Source organism: Engraulis encrasicolus, chromosome 8 (genome assembly GCF_034702125.1).
Source record: "Engraulis encrasicolus isolate BLACKSEA-1 chromosome 8, IST_EnEncr_1.0, whole genome shotgun sequence".
Taxonomy (NCBI): Eukaryota; Metazoa; Chordata; class Actinopteri; order Clupeiformes; family Engraulidae; genus Engraulis; species Engraulis encrasicolus.
In genome coordinates this window covers 41,342,094-41,362,394 of record NC_085864.1, presented here as the reverse complement: position 1 = coordinate 41,362,394, position 20,301 = coordinate 41,342,094, and the positions used below count along the sequence as shown (strand labels likewise).

Here is a 20,301-nt window from a genome sequence, read left to right as displayed (position 1 = left end):
TTCTCAAAGACCGTGCTGTAAATGATAATGCGTGTTATCTGCGTTGATGGCTAGGGCTTGCCGCGTTACATCATAATCCTCCCAAGGGCATTCATTAAACTTCCTCTTAATCTGACCTGTTGGTCTACTGGCCCTAATTTAAGAAACTTTTGCAAAAACTAATAACCCATTTCTGCCTTCTCAAGAACACTTCATGCCAGCATAAATCATCATCATCAGAAGCATCATCATCATCATCATCATCATCATCGATACATTACTCTCTTGTACTCTACAAATATGACAGCAAGTGCAAACGGATGACGCATTCTGTTCTTCCATGCCTGTTTCAGACTTGAAGTCGGTGTCGCATAACTGACTTGCCCCCGCGTTTCTCTGTAATGTGTGTGCACAGCAAACTGTTGCCCTTCCCAATCTGGAAGAATGCATCCCCCGCGGGCAAGAGATGCAGCGCAAATGGCATCATCACGAGCCATTTGGCTGATGCCGTGTGGCCCCACAGCAATACGGTTTTGGGGCGCTCTAGAAACTGCGCTTTCATCACGTTGAGTGGTGCTATTCAACAGGCAAACAACTGCCGTGCTCAAGTGAACCCGCGATAATGACAAAGTCCGTGACAACAACTAACTTTAAAATAGCAGAAGGAGCACAAAAGCCCGATGAATCTGACTGAATATAACGAGTGTGTCCAGCAGGCACACTGGGATGCTTTCAATGAATGTGGGCCTAATTGCGAACAAATTGTGAACTATCACAGCGGGATTCAATAGATTGTCCCATAATTGAGGGGAAAAAATACCAGTTATGTAATGGGACGTCCAAAGATTTGTCTAGCATGAGAAACGTGAAATGACATCTACAGCATCCCACTAAACATTGGACGTCGTATAGACGTTGAAATTAGGTCTAAATTGCGTCCGTCGGTCCATGACCAGTTTTGGACCTTAGAATGACGTGCAAACTAGGTCCATAATTTGGACGTCTAATAATGACCCTATTTGTACGTCATTATGAAGTTCAAAATTCGGACGTCAGTCTAGGTCACTTTTTTGGACGTCAAAAACAGGTGAGGGAAATCGACATGATTGTTGTTGCTGTTTTTTTTGCTTTGTTTTTAAATAGTAGTTTTCCTAGTGTTTTTCTGTTCATATCGGGTGGGGAAAGAGTGTGTGGCAATCCCAAACCAGACATACTCTCCAACTTATGACGGTGCATGTTCAGGTCCTTCTTGCTGGGAGGAATGCTTTCTCTCTTTTTTTTTAGATGGGAATGCTGGGGGTTGAGCTGATTGCTAAAATCGACAGTATTCAAACAATAAAACAAGGGAAATATTTCATTTGGTGTGCAATGAATCTAAACTATATGAAAGTTAAATTTTTATCCTTATGGAAATTTTTTATCGTATGCAGGACCTGATTCAAACCGCCAAAACAAAAAGAAGGCGGTGATACTTCTTCAAAACGTAGAGCCAATTGGCGCAGCCAGTGGAAGCACCTCCCATAATCTTTGGAAGCATATTCATAATCATAAGCACGATCCTTCACCCTTCACTACTAGCGCAAGCAAGAAGAACGACGAGCCAACAGCGAGAAGTGATACAGACAGCGACATAACAGGTAAGTTCGGTCAGCAATAGACCAAATATTTTACTAAAGCTCCCAGTTGATGTTAATCGTCATTTATGAACATAGCAACTCTGGGTGGAATACAGAGTCGTTTTAACGCCAGTATGAGCAAGCAACGACACTCCGGTTGGAATGCGTTAGCTTGTTGTCGCTACGACATAGCATTGCAACTGCTAAGGTTAGCTTTTCAGTACAGTCCGTTCAACGAAGCTGACGAAAACTTGGTAACACGTTATTATGACACGGTTTGTGCTATCTTCAAGGTAGAGAGATTTGGCAGAGAAGTTAAAATTGGCTGTGGTTTTGGTGAGCAGCCTGGGAATCATGTGGTGGTATGCGCGCTAACCACAAGTGCTATTAGAGGTGTTAACCACACGTGTGTTCGCGCCACAACTTAGCATTGCATCTGTTAAGGAGCTTTTGAGCACAGCCCATATAGCGAAGCCGTAGAAAAGTTGGTAACATTATGATGTTACAACATGGCAGTTCATGGAGTCTTAAAGGTACAATTTTGGCGGAGAGGTTCAAAATGGCTGTGGTTTTGCTGAATATCTAGGTGTTGGCGTGCATGCTAACTGATAACACTAGCACTTCCCGAGGTTTTTACCTCACCACACAGAAGCCAGTTTCTCATCGAAACACCATTTTAAAGCTGGTTGATTTTACCATAGCGACATTGTTGATATGATTTTCACTACGCACGCTGCATTCAATATAAGCGAGTTGGAAGGTGGTGAACAGATTTTAGTCAATAAAAGGTTGAGGGAAATGTGTCTGAAGGTCCTTTATGTAACGGGTGCCAAGCCAACTAGCAGAGTTGGCGGTAGAACGTTGGTAAAAAACCTCAGTAGCAGTTGGCGGTAGAACGTGCTGTGCCTCTCGTGTTCGAACGGGGTAATAGCTAGTTGACTGGAGTGTCACGGAGTGTAAGTGGAGAAGACATCAGTCACGGTGACTGTCATTTTGCACAGTTCGCTCCCCACGGGTCACGAACCGGCGACACTCCAGTCAACTACCCAGACAACATCCAGCTCAAGGTAGATTCCTATCAGACAAATTCCCTAGACTTGAGACGGCTTCGACATAATCAGTGTGTGTGTTTTGAAAGATAAGAGGTCTGTGCCATATGTAGTAACTCTTTCATTTTGTGCATCTAATTCAGTCTTATCCCTTTTTTCAGGTGGTGAGAGCATCTTAGTCAAGTGAGGTGTGTGGCAAGCCAGAAGGTACGGTTTATGTCCTTGTTCTTACATAAATGCACATGCGGCACCAGTAAACACTCAAACTGATTAACGACACTATGTCTACAGATGGCGCAGAAAATGAGAGAATGGCGAAAACGCAAAAGGGAATTGGACGAACTTCTATGCTGTTCAGACAGCGAAGATGAAGATGAAAGCATTGAAACAGCAGTAGTTGATTCTGGGGGAAGTCAACCTACAGCTAGTGAGAGCGTTCCTGAGACATCTTTTGATCTTGACTCTGATGTGGCTTGCTTGTCCACTACGGATTCTGAATATGGTGATGATGATTATGAGGAGGAGGAGGAAGCATTTGAAGGGGGGATTAGCAGCTTTGAAGTTGACCTGAGGCAATGGGCCACAGAGCACAAAGTGACACACAGGGCTCTTAACGGTTTGTTGTCCATTTTAAGAAGAGAGGGACACCACTTGCCAGTGGATTGTCGGACACTCCTAGCTACACCTCATCAAAAAACAACAGAGTCTAAATGTGGAGGGAACTACAAGTATTACGGCCTAGAAGAGGGAATCAGGGGTTTCTTAAGTCTCATGGACAGTAATGACGTGCACCTGACTGTGAACATCGATGGCATCCCACTGTTTAAAAGTAGTGGACTCCAATTCTGGCCAATACTTGTCAAATGTGGCCGTTTCGATCCTGTTATTGTGGCTATGTTTTGTGGGAAAGGCAAGCCAAGCCCACTTGACGACTTTCTGGACGACTTTTTGAAAGAGTACAAAAGTATAAAAGATAACGGTGTGTTGTATGAAGGCCAGACCTATAATATCAACATTGATGCCCTCATCTGTGATGCACCAGCGAGGGCATACCTGAAATGCATAAAGGGCCATGCGTCATACGAGAGCTGTGAACGATGTGCGGTCCAAGGTACCCGGGTGGAGAGAAGAATGGTCTTTGGGGATCAAGAAGCCACTTTACGGACTGATGACGGTTTTGCCAGAATGCAATACAGGAACCACCAAACTGACCTCAGCCCCCTCATTGCCGCAGGAATTCCTGGTGTGAGTTCCTTTGTTTTGGATTACATGCATATGGTGTGCCTTGGGGTAGTCAGGCGCATGCTGGTCTACTTAACTCGTGGCCCAAAAATATGCCGGCTATCTGCGAGGCAGAAAGATGCAGTGTCTCAAAAACAAATTGGACTGAGAGGCAAAATGCCAAGTGAGTTTGCTCGGCAACCACGTGGCCTACAAGAAATGGACAGGTGGAAAGCCACTGAATTTCGCCAGTTTCTTCTCTACACAGGACCCGTTGTGCTAAAATCTGTGATGTCCCCTGAAAGGTACAAGCATTTCCTGTCCTTATCAGTAGCCATGTCAATACTGCTGGAGTCGGATGACAAGATTCGAAACGCCTATCTCCAGTATGCTCGTGACCTCATCAAACACTTCATCACCTGCTGTGATCTTCTCTATGGCAAGACATTCTCTGTGTACAATGTGCATGGACTATCGCATCTTCATGAAGACGCCAGCCACTTCAATTGCTCGCTCAATGACATCTCCTGTTTTCCATTCGAAAACTACCTCCAACAGGTGAAGAAGGATGTGAGAAGTGGGAGAAATCCTCTCGAACAAGTGACCAGGCGTTTGACAGAGCGCGAACATTCGGCAGTGAAAAATCACAAAACTCGCCCCCAAGTGTTTATTTCTGCGAAGGAACGGGACAGCTGTTTCCTCTTGGAAAATGACAGATTTGCCTTTGTTCAGCGAAAAAATGCAGACGGTACCTTGGCTTGCAAAATCCTTCACCAACGTCACACCTCGCCCTTGTTTCACCAGCCATGTAGCTCTGCACTTTTAAATGTCGTGTGCATAGGAAGTGGTCATGTGACGATGAAAAATTGCCTGCTGCGGGAAGAGGATTTGTTCCGCAAGGTGGCTTTCCTCCCCCAAGAATGTGGTGGTGCTGTCCTGATACCACTTCGCCATGGCCCGGAAAAGGCCAATTAAAGGTTCAGTTTTCATTTTTTTGAAATTATATCCCATCTGTTTTATTCTCTGGTAACCTGCATGTCCTTTTGCACTGCAGCATGGTCTGGTCTCTGGTTAAAACATGTGTTTCTTTTAACTCTCTTCCTCCTTTCACACATAACAAAACCTTCTCAACCTCAACTCCACTAATTTCACTGGTAGCTGTTTACTTACTGGTAATCCTACCTTTCCCAATTTGTATTGTGGCAGGTGTGAATTTCTGTCACTTCCAGCATGCATATATGTTGTGTGTGTGTGTGTATATCCACTGTTTTGCTAAATGCTCAGGGCTAAAAATAAATAAATAAATGTATAGGGTTTAAAAAAATGTGTAACTTAAATTAATATGCGTATGTCCTATTTTACAGGCAATGTATGCAAAGGCTGTCTGGAAGGAGGGGAACATAGAGGAGGAGGGTGTTATTCCAGATAAATGGATCGATAGGGAGAAAAAAATAGTAAAATGGCCACAGATGAGCAGCACTAAAACGGAGAAAGCCATGAAGGACAGGATCACCCCACAACCTGACTGGTTGACCTTCCCGTTAGTTAAAGTAAAATTTACATCAGGTAAGTACTGTTTTGATTAATATAACAATAACAGTTAAAGTAAAATTTACATCAGGTAAGTACTGTTTTGATTAATATAACAATAACATTACTTGTATGTCCAAGTCAAAATATACTTGAAGTTTGAGACGGTTTTTTTGGGGTTTTTTTTAAGTTCAATTATTTTGCTTTCAGATAATCGCCGGGAATGTGAAAATTATGACCTAACTAGTCAGGCGGAGGATGACAATGAGGAGGATGTGTGTGTGTTGAAGAGGACCCGGACAAAGAAAAAACTGCCCGCTGATTTTGTTAGAAATGGTATGTTTTCTCATTCTCTAGTAATTCATACATTATGTAAGACAAATTTGGCCTGTAATTTCACACAGAAATGTTTCCAACCACATTTTGCAGGACTATCTGACTCTGACGAAGAGGATGGTGACAGAGGTAATATTTTTTACAATGACTTATGAGTTTCCAGTTTCAAAGAGAAATTCTGGCTAGAATGGGCCTTACCCTTGCCAAAAGCAGTGTAGTACTGACATATGTCAAAATGTAATCCTTGGTCAGTAGTGCAAGGGAAATGTTGAGACAGCATTTTAAGCAGTAACTTGCATTACTCAATTTACTCTTGCTGGCCTAAGCCAACCAAATGGATTAGTATTGGGTATTGCTTTGTTCTCGAGCAGGTGTAAACCGAGAAATGAAAGTCTTAAAATACTGTCTGTAAACATGTCCAGCCAGTCTTGCACCAATATTTCGATTTGACACATGACCATACTTAACAACTTCCAGCAAAGGAATATAGGTCCATACGTGCCGAAATTCCCCTTACAATTTGATGAAAATGCTGGCGATGAGCATGCTTTCTTTTTTTTTTGTTCTTCTAAGCCCTAGGTGTTGAGCTGCCCAACTTCCCTGCTCCACCGCCAAAAGTGCAGAATACAGCTGAACCAGATATGTCTTGTGAGTACTCAGGGTTCCCAAGCATCCTGGAAAACAATAACATTTACAGGTGGCTATGCCAGGCATGGAAACACCTGGAAACTGATTAGAATGTATATTTCCCAGAAAAGCTATTTTTCCTTGGGAAATGATTTGTATTTTGCCACCCATGCAGATATACTACATTTTGGTGCTTATTTTGTAGTTTTGAATCCTTGAATAAAGATGAGTCAAATATCGCCCTATTGTGCTCTCAAAAGTATGATATAATTTTGGAAAAAATAATTTAAATGGGAGCAGATGGACAACACAGGTCCGAATGTACTGCAGTTCCCCATGCAATTTGATGAAAATGTTGACAATTAGCATGCCTTCTTTTTTTGTTGTTCTAAGCTCTAGGTGTCGAGTTGCCGACGTTCCCTGCTCCACCACCAAAAGTGCATCCTACTCAGAAGAACACAGCTGAATCATTCTTGAACATGTCTTGTGAGTACTTATGATTCCCAAGCATCCTGGAAAACTTTAACATTTACAGGTGGCTATTCCAGGCATGGAAACATCTGGAAACTGATTAAAATGTATACCGTAAATCCTCAAATAGTAGCCTGGCCCCAAATTGAGGCCTGCCTCTATTAGTACCTTGATCTGAAACAATTTCAATAAATTAAAGCCTATTGATTTTGTTTTAAAATACGCCTTTGAAATGTATCCTGCCTCTATGTGTAGCCTGGTCCAAACACATTTTTTGTTAATAGTAGCCCCGCTACTATTTGATGAATTACGGTATGTCCTGGAAAAGCTATTTTTGCTTGGAAAATGATTTGTATTTTGCCACCCATTCAGATATAGCAGAAAAGCACCCCCCTCAGGACACGGCTGTACTAGACAACTCCCTCTGCATGTCTAGTCCTGGTGGGTATTTACTTCTCCCTTTGCAATATTCACTATACACATTACACGAGACGGTAGCTATAGGCTCAATCATGGTTCAGTTTGGTCTGGTGGAGCATGGGAATGGGGAAACTTCAACTCTGGAGTAAGAAGTAAAGCCCATCTTTTGTTTACATTTGGATAATTTTCCTCTGAACTATCATTCTAAAGGGTCATATAGGTTGTTCACAACTTCCAGCTTTATTGCTCAATCTGGCACAAATCGATGAGCGGTCAATGCAAACTCTCGTTTCAAGCAGCACTGTCAGGGTTGGATGAAAAGAAATCAAAAGTGTCTTCACTATTAAATTAATGGGTAGCTTGAGCAATACAGCTGAAAGATTTAAAGGATCACTTTGTTCATTTACAACATTCAGTGTTCATCTCATCATCTTGCTATTTTATTAGGCCTTGTGAAGGACACACTGTGTTTTTCAGGATCTCGACACCCAGCCCAACGAAGGTCCAGGTCCAGATCACAGCACAGATTTGTCACCAGACGTAGGACCAGATCTGGCAGCAGCAGTGATGGTACCAGCACCAACAGTTCTGGCAGCAGCAAGATCCATCACAGACCAAGGCCAAGTGAGTTGGTTTACCCTACAGCTCGGTGACCCACTAGACCTGTCCATATTATGGTCCTGACCCATTTGTTGAGAGCCACTGCATTAAAGTATAGTTTAAGAATTGACCTTAGCCTTATTGAAGACACTGCTTTGGTTTTGAGCTCAACTCTTGTTTCCGTTACAATATTGCAGTTACGTTATCATTGGCGATTTCTTAACATACTTCCTGTGGTGCAGATGCTGAGAGTGGCGGCGAGAGAGCCCATTCCACAGAGAGACGAGGATTCAGCGGGACACCCAGCTCCTGGCGTGATGGCAGCCCCCGAAATCACAGACCAAGGCCAAGTGAGTTTGGTTTACCCTACAGCTCTGTGACCGACTATGGACCTCTCCAATGACCCACTTTGGGTCCTGAGCCACTGCATTAAAGTATAGTTTAAGAATTGATATTCACCCTTTTGAATACAAGGGCTTTGGTTTTGTTTCTGTTAGAATATTACAGATGAATTATTTCTCTTCCAATGAGGCCAAAATCTGTTAGGTTATCATTGGTGATTTCTTAAACATACTTCCTGTGGTGCAGATGCTGAGAGTGGCGGCGAGAGAGCCTATTCCACAGAGAGACGAGGATTCAGCGGGACACCCAGATCCTGGCGTGATGGCAGCCCCCGAAATCACAGACCAAGGCCAAGTGAGTTTGGTTTACCCTACAGCTCCGTGACTCACTTTAGGTCCTGACCCACCAGTTAAGAGCCACTGTAGTAGAGTTTAAGAATTGACATTCACCTTTTTGAAGACAGTTTCTGTTAGAAAACTCAGGGTTCTCACAGGTGCTTGAATTCCTTGAAAATGCTTGAATTTGTTATGAAGTGGTTGAAAATGCTTGAAAGTAAGGGAAGAGTCTAACTCAATAATGCAATTAAGAGAAATAAAACAACTAATTCCCAAGCGGCTTCACGCTTGATTTGATCGCTTTACATGCTAAAAGTCAGACTCGCATCATTAAGCCTTACAGCGGCACCCATGACCCTAATCTTGACATGGGCACGTACGAATGGTAGGATACCGCTAAAAGGTGCTGGAAAAACAGGAAAAATGGTAGCCTGATAAACCAGCCTAAATGTGAGACTGGATACGTAATTTAGTCTGACCCCGACGAACGATACAACCGGAGGACTGTTGATGAGCACAACCCGTTGTTTTTCGAATCATATCAGTGCATATAGGCTGCGCGTTGCTCACTCACCCTGCCCGCTTGGATTCTATTTCTAAACACATTCGTCGTTGCTCACTCAAAACCCCGCCCGCTTGCATTCAAAACAAATCTCTGCGCTGTGATTGGTTATGCCACACTTCTGGCACAATGTTCAAAAATGTTCGCGGGTCGAGGCCAGACCATCCCGCAAGACAATGTTTTTTGCCGTCCAGCGGGTGCCGCTGGTATACCAGGCTAGAAAAATGGTGCTAGAAGGTACTTGAAAAGTGCTTGAATTTGTTCATGCAAAATGGTGGGAACCCTGAAAATTGCAGATGTTATTTCTCTTCCAATGTGGCCAAAATCTGTTATCATTGGTGATTTCCTAAACATACTTCCTGTGGTGCAGATGCTGAGAGTGGCGGCGAGAGAGCCTATTCCACAGAGAGACGAGGATTCAGCGGGACACCCAGCTCCTGGCGTGATCGCAGCCCCCGAAATCACAGACCAAGGCCAAGTGAGTTGGTTTACTGCACAACTCTTTTTGTTTCTGTAAGAATATTACAAACGGGGGGAAGTCGTAGCTCAGTGGTTAGAGCATTGGAATGGCAACCCAAGGGTTCCCAGAGTACGGCTGAAGTGCCCTTGAGCAAGGCGCCTAACCCCCACACTGCTCACTGGGCGTCTCTCAGCAGGCAGCCCACTGCTACGGACTAGTGTGTGTACTTCAATGTGATTTACTTGTCCAAATAGGATAAAGTGCAGAGAGAATTTCCCCCAGGGGACCAAAATTGGCTTCTCTTTATTATTTCTCTTCCAATGAGGCCAAAATCTGTTAGGTTATCATTGGTGGTTTCTTAAACATTCTTCCTGTGGTGCAGATGCTGAGAGTGGCGGCGAGAGAGCCTATTCCACAGAGAGACGAGGATTCAGCGGGACACCCAGCTCCTGGCGTGATCGCAGCCCCCGAAATCACAGACCAAGGCCAAGTGAGTTGTTTTACCCTACAGCTCCGTGACTCACTTTAGGTCCTGACCCACCAGTTAAGAGCCATTGTAGTAGAGTTTAAGAATTGACATTCACTTTTTTGAAGACGCTGCTTTGGTTTTGAGCTCAGCTCTTGTTTCCGTTAGAATATTGCAGTTACGTTATCATTGGTGATTTCTTAAACATACTTCCTGTGGTGCAGATGCTGAGAGTGGCGGCGAGAGAGCCCATTCCACAGAGAGACGAGGATTCAGCGGGACACCCAGGTCCTGGCGTGATGGCAGCCCCCGAAATCACAGACCAAGGCCAAGTGAGTTTGGTTTACCCTACAGCTCCGTGACCGACTATGGACCTCTCCAATGACCCACTTTGGGTCCTGAGCCACTGCATTAAAGTAGAGTTTAAGAATTGATATTCACCCTTTTGAATACAAGGGCTTTGGTTTTGAGCTTAACTGTTTTGTTTCTGTTAGAATATTACAGCTGTATTATTTCTTGATTGATTCGCTAAAAGTCAGACTCGTATCATTAAGCCTTACAGCGGCACCCATGACCCTAATCTTGACATGGGTACATACGATTAGTAGGATACCGCTAAAAGGTGCTGGAAAAACAGAATAAATGGTGCTGGAAGGTACTTGAAAAGTGCTTGAATTTGTTCATGCAAAATGGTGGGAACCCTGAGTATTGCATTATTGCGTTATTTCTCTTCCAATGAGGCCAAAATCTATTAGGTTATCATTGGTGATTTCTTAAACATACTTCCTGTGGTGCAGATGCTGAGAGTGGCGGCGAGAGAGCCTATTCCACAGAGAGACGAGGATTCAGCGGGACACCCAGATCCTGGCGTGATGGCAGCCCCCGAAATCACAGACAAAGGCCAAGTGAGTTTGGTTTACCCTACAGCTCCGTGACTCACTTTAGGTCCTGACCCACCAGTTAAGAGCCACTGTAGTAGAGTTTAAGAATTGACATTCACCTTTTTGAAGACACTGCTTTGGTTTTGAGCACAACTCTTTTTGTTTCTGTAAGAATATTACAAACGGGGGGAAGTCGTAGCTCAGTGGTTAGAGCATTGGAATGGCAACCCAAGGGTTCCCAGAGTACGGCTGAAGTGCCCTTGAGCAAGGCGCCTAACCCCCACACTGCTCACTGGGCGTCTCTCAGCAGGCAGCCCACTGCTACGGACTAGTGTGTGTACTTCAATGTGATTTACTTGTCCAAATAGGATAAAGTGCAGAGAGAATTTCCTCCAGGGGACCAAAATTGGCTTCTCTTTATTATTTCTCTTCCAATGAGGCCAAAATCTGTTAGGTTATCATTGGTGGTTTCTTAAACATTCTTCCTGTGGTGCAGATGCTGAGAGTGGCGGCGAGAGAGCCCATTCCACAGAGAGACGAGGATTCAGCGGGACACCCAGATCCTGGCGTGATGGCAGCCCCCGAAATCACAGACCAAGGCCAAGTGAGTTTGGTTTACCCTACAGCTCTGTGACTCACTTTAGGTCCTGACCCACCAGTTAAGAGCCACTGTAGTAGAGTTTAAGAATTGACATTCACCTTTTTGAAGACACTGCTTTGGTTTTGAGCTCAACTCTTGTTTCCGTTAGAATATTGCAGTTAGGTTATCATTGGTGATTTCTTAAACATACTTCCTGTGGTGCAGATGCTGAGAGTGGCGGCGAGAGAGCCCATTCCACAGAGAGACGAGGATTCAGCGGGACACCCAGCTCCTGGCGTGATCGCAGCCCCCGAAATCACAGACCAAGGCCAAGTGAGTTGTTCAAAGACTGCAATTTTCATCAAAATGCCTGTCAGTAGCATTGATGTACAGTAGTGCGCAAAATAAAAGTCAAGAAATGAATTGTTTTTTCAATAGCATCGTTGACCTGTCTTGGCAAATTCAAGATGTCCTTAATGCATTTGTGTTCATTTAAAGGTGCACTGTGTGATTTTTAGTTGTTTATTTCCAGAATTCATGGCACCCATTCTCTGACGTTACCTTTTTCATTAATACTTACCACCACCATACAATTCTAAGTAGTCATTATGACTCGGAAAATTGTGCTTTCCATACATGAAAAGGGGGGTGTTCTCCGTGGTCCGCCATTTTGAATTTCCAGAAATAACCATTTTTAGCTGCAAAAATGACTCTACTTGGGCCATACTAGAAAATCATTACTTAGTAAACTTTCATGAACAGATCAAATTTGGAAATAGGCAATCCAGTTTCAATGAGCAGCATAGTTGCAGTACCTTTTTGACCATTTCCTGCACAGTGTACCTTTAACTATAGTGTAGTGAAGTTGAAGGATTTTGACATTTACTCACCTTTTTTACACACTTATTATTTTGATTTTAACTGTATTCCTGTTGTTTAGAATATTCCAGATGTATTACTTCGTATTATTTCGCTCCCAATGTGGCACAAATCTGTTAAGTTGTCATTTAGTGATTTCTTAAACATACTTTCTGTGGTGCAGATGCTGGGAGTGGGAGTGGAAAGTGGGCGTTCCCAATGCCGTGGGATGGTAAGTGTGTAATCTTATCATGAAAGGCCGCTGAGCTAGACACTTAAGAAAAATTACCACCACTTTTCATTCTACTTTTTGATTATTAGTGGCTTCCAGGGTGGGAGTAAAATATATTCATGTATGAATTGATTGTTATCCTCTACAATTTTGTATTGATTCATAAATGGATCAATATATTCATAAAACGAGTGATCTTTTAACGTTTGCACTCACAGGGTTACAGCAAGCATTGTAGCAAGTTTGTTCTGCTAGATGAATTGACGCAGAAACTTTTGCTCTTAACCTAAAATGACGCTGGCGAAGCTGAAACAAAAACTGTTATGAAACGGCTAGCTTGCCTTGCTATTCAAATCTGCTTTTTTTTTCAGTGTACCAGAAGAAAGTGTTGGGACTACTGCTTGACCTTCGCAATCACTACAAGATGGCACAGCCTACCTCGTCTACCGTCATAGAAAGGATGAACACTATGGAGGAGTTTGATGAATCAGAAGAACAGCTGTCTGAGAAGGAAACCTTTGACGCCCTGGTAGGTTTTACAAGTCTGAAATAACGGAAGTACTTGCACACTGCTGGATTCCTCTGGTGACCGTCAGACAACTTGTATTGTGTACTTGTTTCAACAGGTGAAGAAAATAGCAAAAATTGGGGGGAAGACTACCAAGGACTGTGTCCACAAAGTTCTTGACGGGTATGTTTCAACATTGAGAAATGACAATAGTATGTTCCCTTTTAAATGGTTGAACTTTTTTGCTTTTGCGAAGGACCAGGCTGCAGGTTTTCATTAGCAGTGTCCCTATTGTGAGTAACAACAGATGAGAAATAAATTCTAGAAGACTGCAACAAATATTGAAGTAATATTTCAAAGCATCCCTCTTCTTAATGATAAGACGGCAGACTAACCATGACAGACTGGTAGAACATTAGTAGCAGTCTTTTGCAGACACCAAAGGATCTCGCTTCGCGAGGAAGTGAGCCTGCTCTGGCCTTTTCTGTAGAGTGCATCTTAATTAGTTGTCCGATTTTGTTGTCCAGGTGGTGTACCCCTAGATACTTGAAGGTGCAGACTGTGTCTCCACGGAGCAAATGTAGTTTGAACTGTATATTCAAACTGGTTTATAAATGTTGTTTATTTTTCTTCAGCCTTTTCACCAATACCCTCATGAGCCATTTCAACATGAAGGGCAGGGGGAAAAAAGGCAAAAAACCCTTGGAGACCACCAGGATTTACAGGGCAATACAAGGTAAACCTGTATTTTATGTGGAAGAGAAGAACATCTTTGTTTTGGTATTCTTTTCACCAGTTTCACATTGTTTTTGGATGAGGCCTAGTGCATGAATGGGTTGATGGCTTGTGACATCCCTCTTCACATTTCAGAGGTTTTCAACAGGGTTTGGGTCTGGAGTTAAAGTGATACTGTCACATTTTTGGAAATAAACTTATTTTTCACCTCCCCTTGAGTTAAATAATAGGGCTTTACCGTTTTCCTGTACTTTCAACCATTCTCTGGGTATGGCAGTACAAAGTTTACCTCCAAGCTAGCAGTTAACATTGAGTTCTATGAGACCAGCTGGCGGCTAACTGGTCTCATAGGACTCAATGTTAACTGCTAGCTTGGAGGTAAAATTTGCATTGCCATACCCAGAGAACGGTTGAAAGTACAGGAGAACGGTAAAGCCCTATTATTTAACTCAAGGGCAGGTGTAAAATGAGCTTAATTCCAAAAATGGGACAGTATCACTTTAAGGCAGGCCATGACTGTATTTATCGGGTAGTCCTCCATCTAAACCACTTGACCAGGCTTTGTGGCTTGATGCATTGATCCACTTTACAAACTGTCCTCAGAGTTTAGAGGCATTGTCAGAACAAAAGGAAGCAAGTTTTTGTCCCATGTAACTTTGTATGTTGCTGCAGTCACTCGTCACAGAGCCTAATCTGCCCAATTCAGCCCTTTTTTGCACTTGCTGTAAATGTTGGTAGAGAAGAGGTGGTGATATGAGGGTGCTTCAGCAAGGCTGGAATTCGTCAGATTTATGTTTGCAAAGGGCATGTTACTGAAGATGCAAGCAAAGTAATCTGGGGAAGAAAACGTGTGTCTACTTTGGCAATGTCCCTCAACTGAAGATGGTCTTTTTCAGCAGGACTGTGCTCCAGGTCAGATTAAGGAATTAGTATGTGGATGAAGGACCACCAGATCAAGACCGTGTCATGGCCAGACCAATTTCTGGGGCCAAGTCACAAGCCCTTAAACAGCAACTGTTTGCACCATGAGTGTACTTGAGTCATCCAAGAACAATTTGAAAGGCGTGATGAAATGCATGAACATTTGGGAAATGTCAGTTTATAGAATGAAATGACAATGTTCATTTTACTCAAGCTCATGCCCATCAGAAGTAAACTCAGAAAAGAATGAATTCCTAAGTGGTCTCTTAATTTCTTCCCAGGCTGTTTTTTTCCCTTAGATATGCGGACTTGGTGTATGAACGCAGTTTTCCATTGTATATTTCTTTATTTGTCTTTTTCTGCTTGCACAGATGGAGTCATGCAGTTTGACCAGACGGCCACAGCAGAACTGATCAAGACCTATGCCCAAGAGCACTTGAAACATGCACCGCAAAGGAGAGGAGGGGGGGGCTTCACAAGCCCTTAATGATGTTGTTGTTGATGTGGTGGTGGTGGTTTTTTTTAAGGAATTAAAGTATTTCAATCACATTGACTGGACTAGTGTGCTTATGACTCTAGTGTGCTTATGACTAGCTGCCTTTGACTATATATAAATGAATGTTAGGAAGGAAAAATGTGTGTTTGAAAAGATTCATGGTTCAAGATCAGGGCACACAGCCCGAGACGTTGGAAATGAAGAAATGAAATGGGAGCCTGGTGCTGCGGATTTAACTTTATTAGTCCAGCACCCAATTTTAAACGGCCGTGTGTTTTTATTGACTGGTTTTGCAGTAATTCTTGATCCTTTGCTATAAAGATAAAGAAAACAGTTGGGATTGGATTGATTTATCATGACTATATAATCATGTCACGCAGTGGTGTAGTCTACTTTTTTATGTTGGGTATACTGTATATTTGAGCATTTTTTGAAGTGGGTATACTGTATATATTTGTGCTATTCAAAACAATGGATCAATCCATTTTAAGTGGGTATACTGAAATCCCTTAAATTTAGAAGTGGGTATACTCCGTATACCCGGGTTCTACGAAGACTACACCACTGATGTCACGGTCAATGGTCCAGAACGTAAGAATTTGCTTCCCGTACAAGTTGATTTTAATTGAAGCTTCATGTTGCTGCTCTACAGCAGAAATAATGCAGGAGTATCATTGAATGTCTTCATCTGAAAACTTCGGTTTTCTGTTCTGTCATTCTGTTTCTGAAGTCATCTGCTTGCTTGTGAAATAATGCCATACCACCTTCTGAAATGAGACCAGTATGCATAGAAAAATAACAGTGCGAGATCAAAGTCTAAAGTGGGTCCAAATTTGAAGTCAAAAAGACGTCCACAAAGATGACGTCAATAAAACCACCTACAAAATGACGTCAAAAACATGTCCTCTAAGACCCTATTTGGCCTAGAGATGACTCTAATATGGACGTAGTACAGACGTCACAAATGGACGTCCAATAGACGTCCGAAAAAGACGTCGTCTGGAGTAACAGTCTGCACCTTCAGATGACTTAAATTATACGTCCAAAAATGACCTAAAAAAGACGTCCTATAAACGTCATTTTGTTTACTGGGAAAAGCGTCCTTACATGGGATTATCGTAAGTAAACAAATACAGCGCATCTTGCGTAGCCTACTAAACAAGAAAGTGGACAGCGACATTCAAATATGAGTCTTCCTTCCGTCCGTCCGTCCTTGTGTGATTTCGGATGGCATGAAATTAATTTTTTGGCATCTTCTGTGGTAGAATATGTTGGCTCGAGTAGGCTGGAATTTCTGAGCGCTAGTTCTGATAGTTGGATGATGAGCAAATGGTTAGCATGCTATTAATGCAGCTAATTTTAAGCCTATGTGACTAAAAACTAAAGTTGGCTTTATTGTAACAAAACGTTCAAAGTCCGTCACAGCGCCGTGTTCAGGTCCGTGAATTAACTCCTTGAACTTTACGAGACATGCACATGTCTTTTCATTCAATGACAATCTGCTGTTTTGGGCAATGAATGACTTGACATTGCCTCGGAGATAGCAACAGCTAAGTTAGCAGTTCGCGCCGACTCCGAAAATGGCTATGGGCTCGTGTCTACACCAACTGTGCTGCTTAGCCAGGTGGGTAACTGAAAGTGGCGATGGTTGAGTTCTTGCAACAGTGGACTGCACGGCAGCATATCGTTACAATCCCTCTTGCACCTGTTTACAAGCTAAGTGGTTCTAGAGTAGGTGCGTTAATATGTGCAAATTTCAACACCCAGTGAGGGGTGTGTGAAAGTTTGCAAGTTGGAGCTATGGCATGGAATTTAGCTAGCACGCGTCCCTCACCCATCTGGCTGGAGCCAAGATAGGCTTACTGCAGTGTGCAGCGCCAGCCTGCTTAGCTTGCTGAGGCTAGCTGGCTAAGCTACCGGCTTCATGTGCTAGAAATTTCCACTGTACCACACTGACACGTCGCGCTGAATTCTCAGATTACCAAAGGGTCTCCAGGTAAATCAACCAAGCAATAGTTCTGTAACAACAACCTGTATGTGTTTTGCCGTACCTTTAAAGTAAGTATTCGCCTTCTCCTTGAGTTTCTCAGCATTGGCATTCCGTTCCTCCTCCGCCATCTTCTCACTGCCGCTATCCGTCACGCTCGCCATTGCCGTTGACTGCAAGGTCGCAAACTACGGTGAGAAGACACCAGTCGTCGCAAATCACTTTAGGTTGCCATCTCTTGCCACAGACATACAGTAGGCCTAGGCATAACCCTGGTGAATTATTATAACATTTCCACCAAAAACGTCCTTGGGGAAAAGCTGAATAATTTGCCAAATGTATCTGTAACACATTTTGGTCTATAATCATTTGGTAGGCCATGCCTAATTATTTGAGCATGGTTCATTAGAAATGACTCACTGTCACTTATGAACAGGTGATTAGCCTATATGATTAGTGATTAGATTCCAAGCAAGAATTTCTGAAAAGCTGCCAATAGTAGGCTAGAGTGGATCTGTCACTGTCACTAGTAGGCCTAGGCTATTTCCCTCCGAGCCTTGTAATATACCAAATTATCCTTTAGGAGGCGCTCAAACTCTTACTATTTCCCATGTGGGCCTACAGCCTGTGGAATATGCAACACGTTTTATCAATGACAAGAAACGAAACAAAACAAACAAAAAAACAGAGAGAAAAAACATTCACAACCTATGCTGATTTATGGCTTTGTCATTTCCTTTCCAGCAACACCAAGCGTCTCCTGTACAAACAGACCTTTTCCCCTCCTTTGCTCCTTCCCCCTATCACAATGTCAACCGCCTTACACCCCGTTGATTAAGCCCACTTCCCTTCCTGTCTCATGGTGGTGGTGGTGACCTGGCTTCTTGTCATCAGTTGCCTGCTATGGTGGTGGTGCACTCTACGGGCTCGTGGGGGGAGCCAGCACTGCATGTGAAAGCATGGCGGTAGGGCTGCTGACGGCTTTGAAATGGCCCAGGAAAAAAATAATCTGAAAGGACTCCTCTCTTTATCTATTTTATTTTAATGAGTCCCGGTTTTGGTCCCCACTTTTCCCTGGGCCTGGGACAACTGACCAGTTTGTCCCCCTCTGTCGGCAGGCCGGTCCACATGCACCGATAAAGCAGCACAGGTGCCTCCATGAGCTTACTCACAAAGACACGTGTCATCTGACACACGCTGCCCTCACCGGCTGTTTGTTGAAAAACAGCACGCAAACCCTTTAAGCAGAAACACACCACCAGCATGCAGAATTCGTGCACCAGAGCAAAAACAACCTTAGCTGTTTACTAGGTGCTGTTTGCTGTGCCGTGTTGTGCTGTGCTGTGCTGTGCCGTTGCTGCTAAGCTATGGGGACTTTTTGTCTCCTTTGCTTTTGGATATGAGTGAGGTTTTGTGGTTAGATAAACAGCCGTCAGCTCCAAATACCCCCAGACCTTGACAGCTCTGGGAAATGTCCGGTTCCTTCAAGAATGCCTTTCTTCCCTGTCCCAACGCTGTGAAGCAAGCTGAGTCAGTGAGGCCGGTGATTTATAATATGACTTTTACTCTTTTCGTTTCAACATTCATCTCACAACAACGTCTATATGCCACTTTTTTGTTTTATCATCACACTGCCTTGGGGAGGACAAGTGGAGTTTGTGAAGTGGGTGGGTGGGTTGGATGGATACACACATCAGACACTGGCGGGCTGGATATTTCTCTACATTCATCCCACAACCATGTCTGTCCAATCTTTTTTGTTTTTTATCATCACTGGAGGGCTAATAGTGTTGTTAACTGGTGAGATACATTATACTTCAGACATGGGCTGAAAAAGTGATCTCTCTCTCTCTCTCTCTCTCTCTCTCTCTCTCTCTCTCTCTCTCTCTCTCTCTCTCTCTCTCTCTCTCTCTCTCTCTCTCTCTCTCTCTCTCTTTACTCTCATCCCACAGCCATGTCTTTGACACTTTTATTGTTTTACAATTACCCCTATGGACAAGTGGAGTTTGTCAAGTGGCGTGTGAGGGGAATACACACTTCCAGGGCTTGACATTAACTTTTTGCTAGCCAGCCAGGTGTTCCACAGTCATTAGACATTTAGCCTTTCTACTAGCCACAGTTTGGTTGTCCAGTTATTTTCTTAGGAGTTTCGTTCTTACCATGATACATCTACGCTTGGAAAACGAAGAGAGAAAGCAAGATAATCATTGATCATATCGTGTTAAATGAAACTACTTATAGTATATCAGACAAATAGAAGCTGAATGATCTTTCTTGAACCTAAATATAACACAAGGGGCAAAACAGGATATGTTACTGAGATATCATAACCCGAAAAATAGCCTACCTAGTACCTGCCGAACAGGGGCACTGACAGCCTTGGCCAGGCCTGAGAGGACAATAATTATAAAAGCCCAGGAGGGCCCAGCACAACTGACCCCTTTGTCCCCCTCTGTCAGCTGCCCTGCATCCGTGTACAACCGTGTACTTGCCATGTTTTACCGCACTGCTGCTCTAGAAAGGACAAGTGATGTAGTAAAGTAGGCGAACCCACCTATAGCAGTAGAAGATATTTATGCTTGGGCTTGGCAAGTTTTACTTTTCATTAGTGGTCTCAAAAATCTGCTTCAAGTAAAAACCTGTCACAGCTTCCTTCCAACACAGTCTTGAGTACTCATTAAAGTCAGCTGATTCAGAGCTGGTTGGATCTGATTTTGTGAATGGGATTTTACTTTCTGAACTTGGTATTGACACCTCTGCTTTTGCCAATACAGTCTGGCCTGCGAGGTTAGTTAGAGGAGAAGTGGCATTCATCAGGGCTCGGGGAGGGGGAGTACACTTCAGATATTGAACTGATCGGACCAATATTTCTTTTTTTTTAAATATATTCTTTGAGGTTTTTTGACTTTATTTAGACAGGACAATGAAGAGTGTGACAGGAAGAGAGTGGGAGAGAGAGAGACAGGGGAGGATCGGGAAATGACCTCTGGTCAGGAATTGAACCCGGCGGGTCCCCGGTGTAACAGTGCAGTGGTGCCCAACCGGTTGTGCCATGGTGGGGCCAGACCAATATTTTTTTGTCTAGAGCA

General features: G+C 43.4%; 2 protein-coding genes across 7 annotated transcripts in view; one reads left to right on the top strand and one right to left on the bottom strand.

Annotated features, from left to right (window-relative positions):
- Positions 1 to 17,400, bottom strand: part of ppp5c (protein phosphatase 5, catalytic subunit) — a 35,498-nt gene extending 18,098 nt beyond the window's left edge. The window contains exon 1 of the mRNA XM_063205725.1: positions 17,277 to 17,400. Within this exon, the coding sequence (XP_063061795.1) occupies positions 17,277 to 17,376 (100 nt within the window). The 5' untranslated portion in view covers positions 17,377 to 17,400. The remainder of the gene's footprint in view (positions 1 to 17,276) is intronic.
- Positions 1,544 to 15,282, top strand: si:dkey-242h9.3 (uncharacterized). Of its 6 annotated transcripts, XM_063205720.1 has the most exons (22): positions 1,573 to 1,616; positions 2,806 to 2,851; positions 5,230 to 5,431; positions 5,606 to 5,731; positions 5,825 to 5,860; positions 6,305 to 6,379; positions 6,752 to 6,844; positions 7,202 to 7,270; positions 7,697 to 7,873; positions 8,092 to 8,199; positions 8,438 to 8,545; positions 9,459 to 9,566; positions 9,931 to 10,038; positions 10,239 to 10,346; positions 10,812 to 10,919; positions 11,392 to 11,499; positions 11,701 to 11,808; positions 12,518 to 12,565; positions 12,937 to 13,094; positions 13,192 to 13,256; positions 13,709 to 13,809; positions 15,101 to 15,282. In XM_063205720.1, exons 3-22 carry the CDS (start codon positions 5,233 to 5,235, stop codon positions 15,214 to 15,216), a joined length of 2,127 nt encoding a protein of 708 aa, XP_063061790.1. In that variant the 5' UTR covers positions 1,573 to 1,616; positions 2,806 to 2,851; positions 5,230 to 5,232; the 3' UTR covers positions 15,217 to 15,282. The 6 variants fall into 6 exon arrangements, with proteins under 6 accessions (XP_063061794.1, XP_063061790.1, XP_063061793.1 ...); XM_063205718.1 differs by lacking the exons at positions 1,573 to 1,616; positions 2,806 to 2,851 and adding an exon at positions 3,905 to 4,842; XM_063205719.1 differs by lacking the exons at positions 1,573 to 1,616; positions 2,806 to 2,851 and adding an exon at positions 3,908 to 4,842 and having other exon boundaries at positions 7,727 to 7,873.
- Positions 17,401 to 20,301: the final 2,901 nt, after the last annotated feature.

Bases quoted from the DNA above. Each gene is read 5' to 3' on its own strand.
- si:dkey-242h9.3 (XM_063205718.1), top strand. From the start codon at position 4,786: ATGTGGTGGTGCTGTCCTGATACCACTTCGCCATGGCCCGGAAAAGGC. The intron at 8,200-8,437 runs GTGAGTTTGGTT...CCTGTGGTGCAG, and splicing joins AAATCACAGACCAAGGCCAA to ATGCTGAGAGTGGCGGCGAG. The intron at 11,500-11,700 runs GTGAGTTTGGTT...CCTGTGGTGCAG, and splicing joins AAATCACAGACCAAGGCCAA to ATGCTGAGAGTGGCGGCGAG.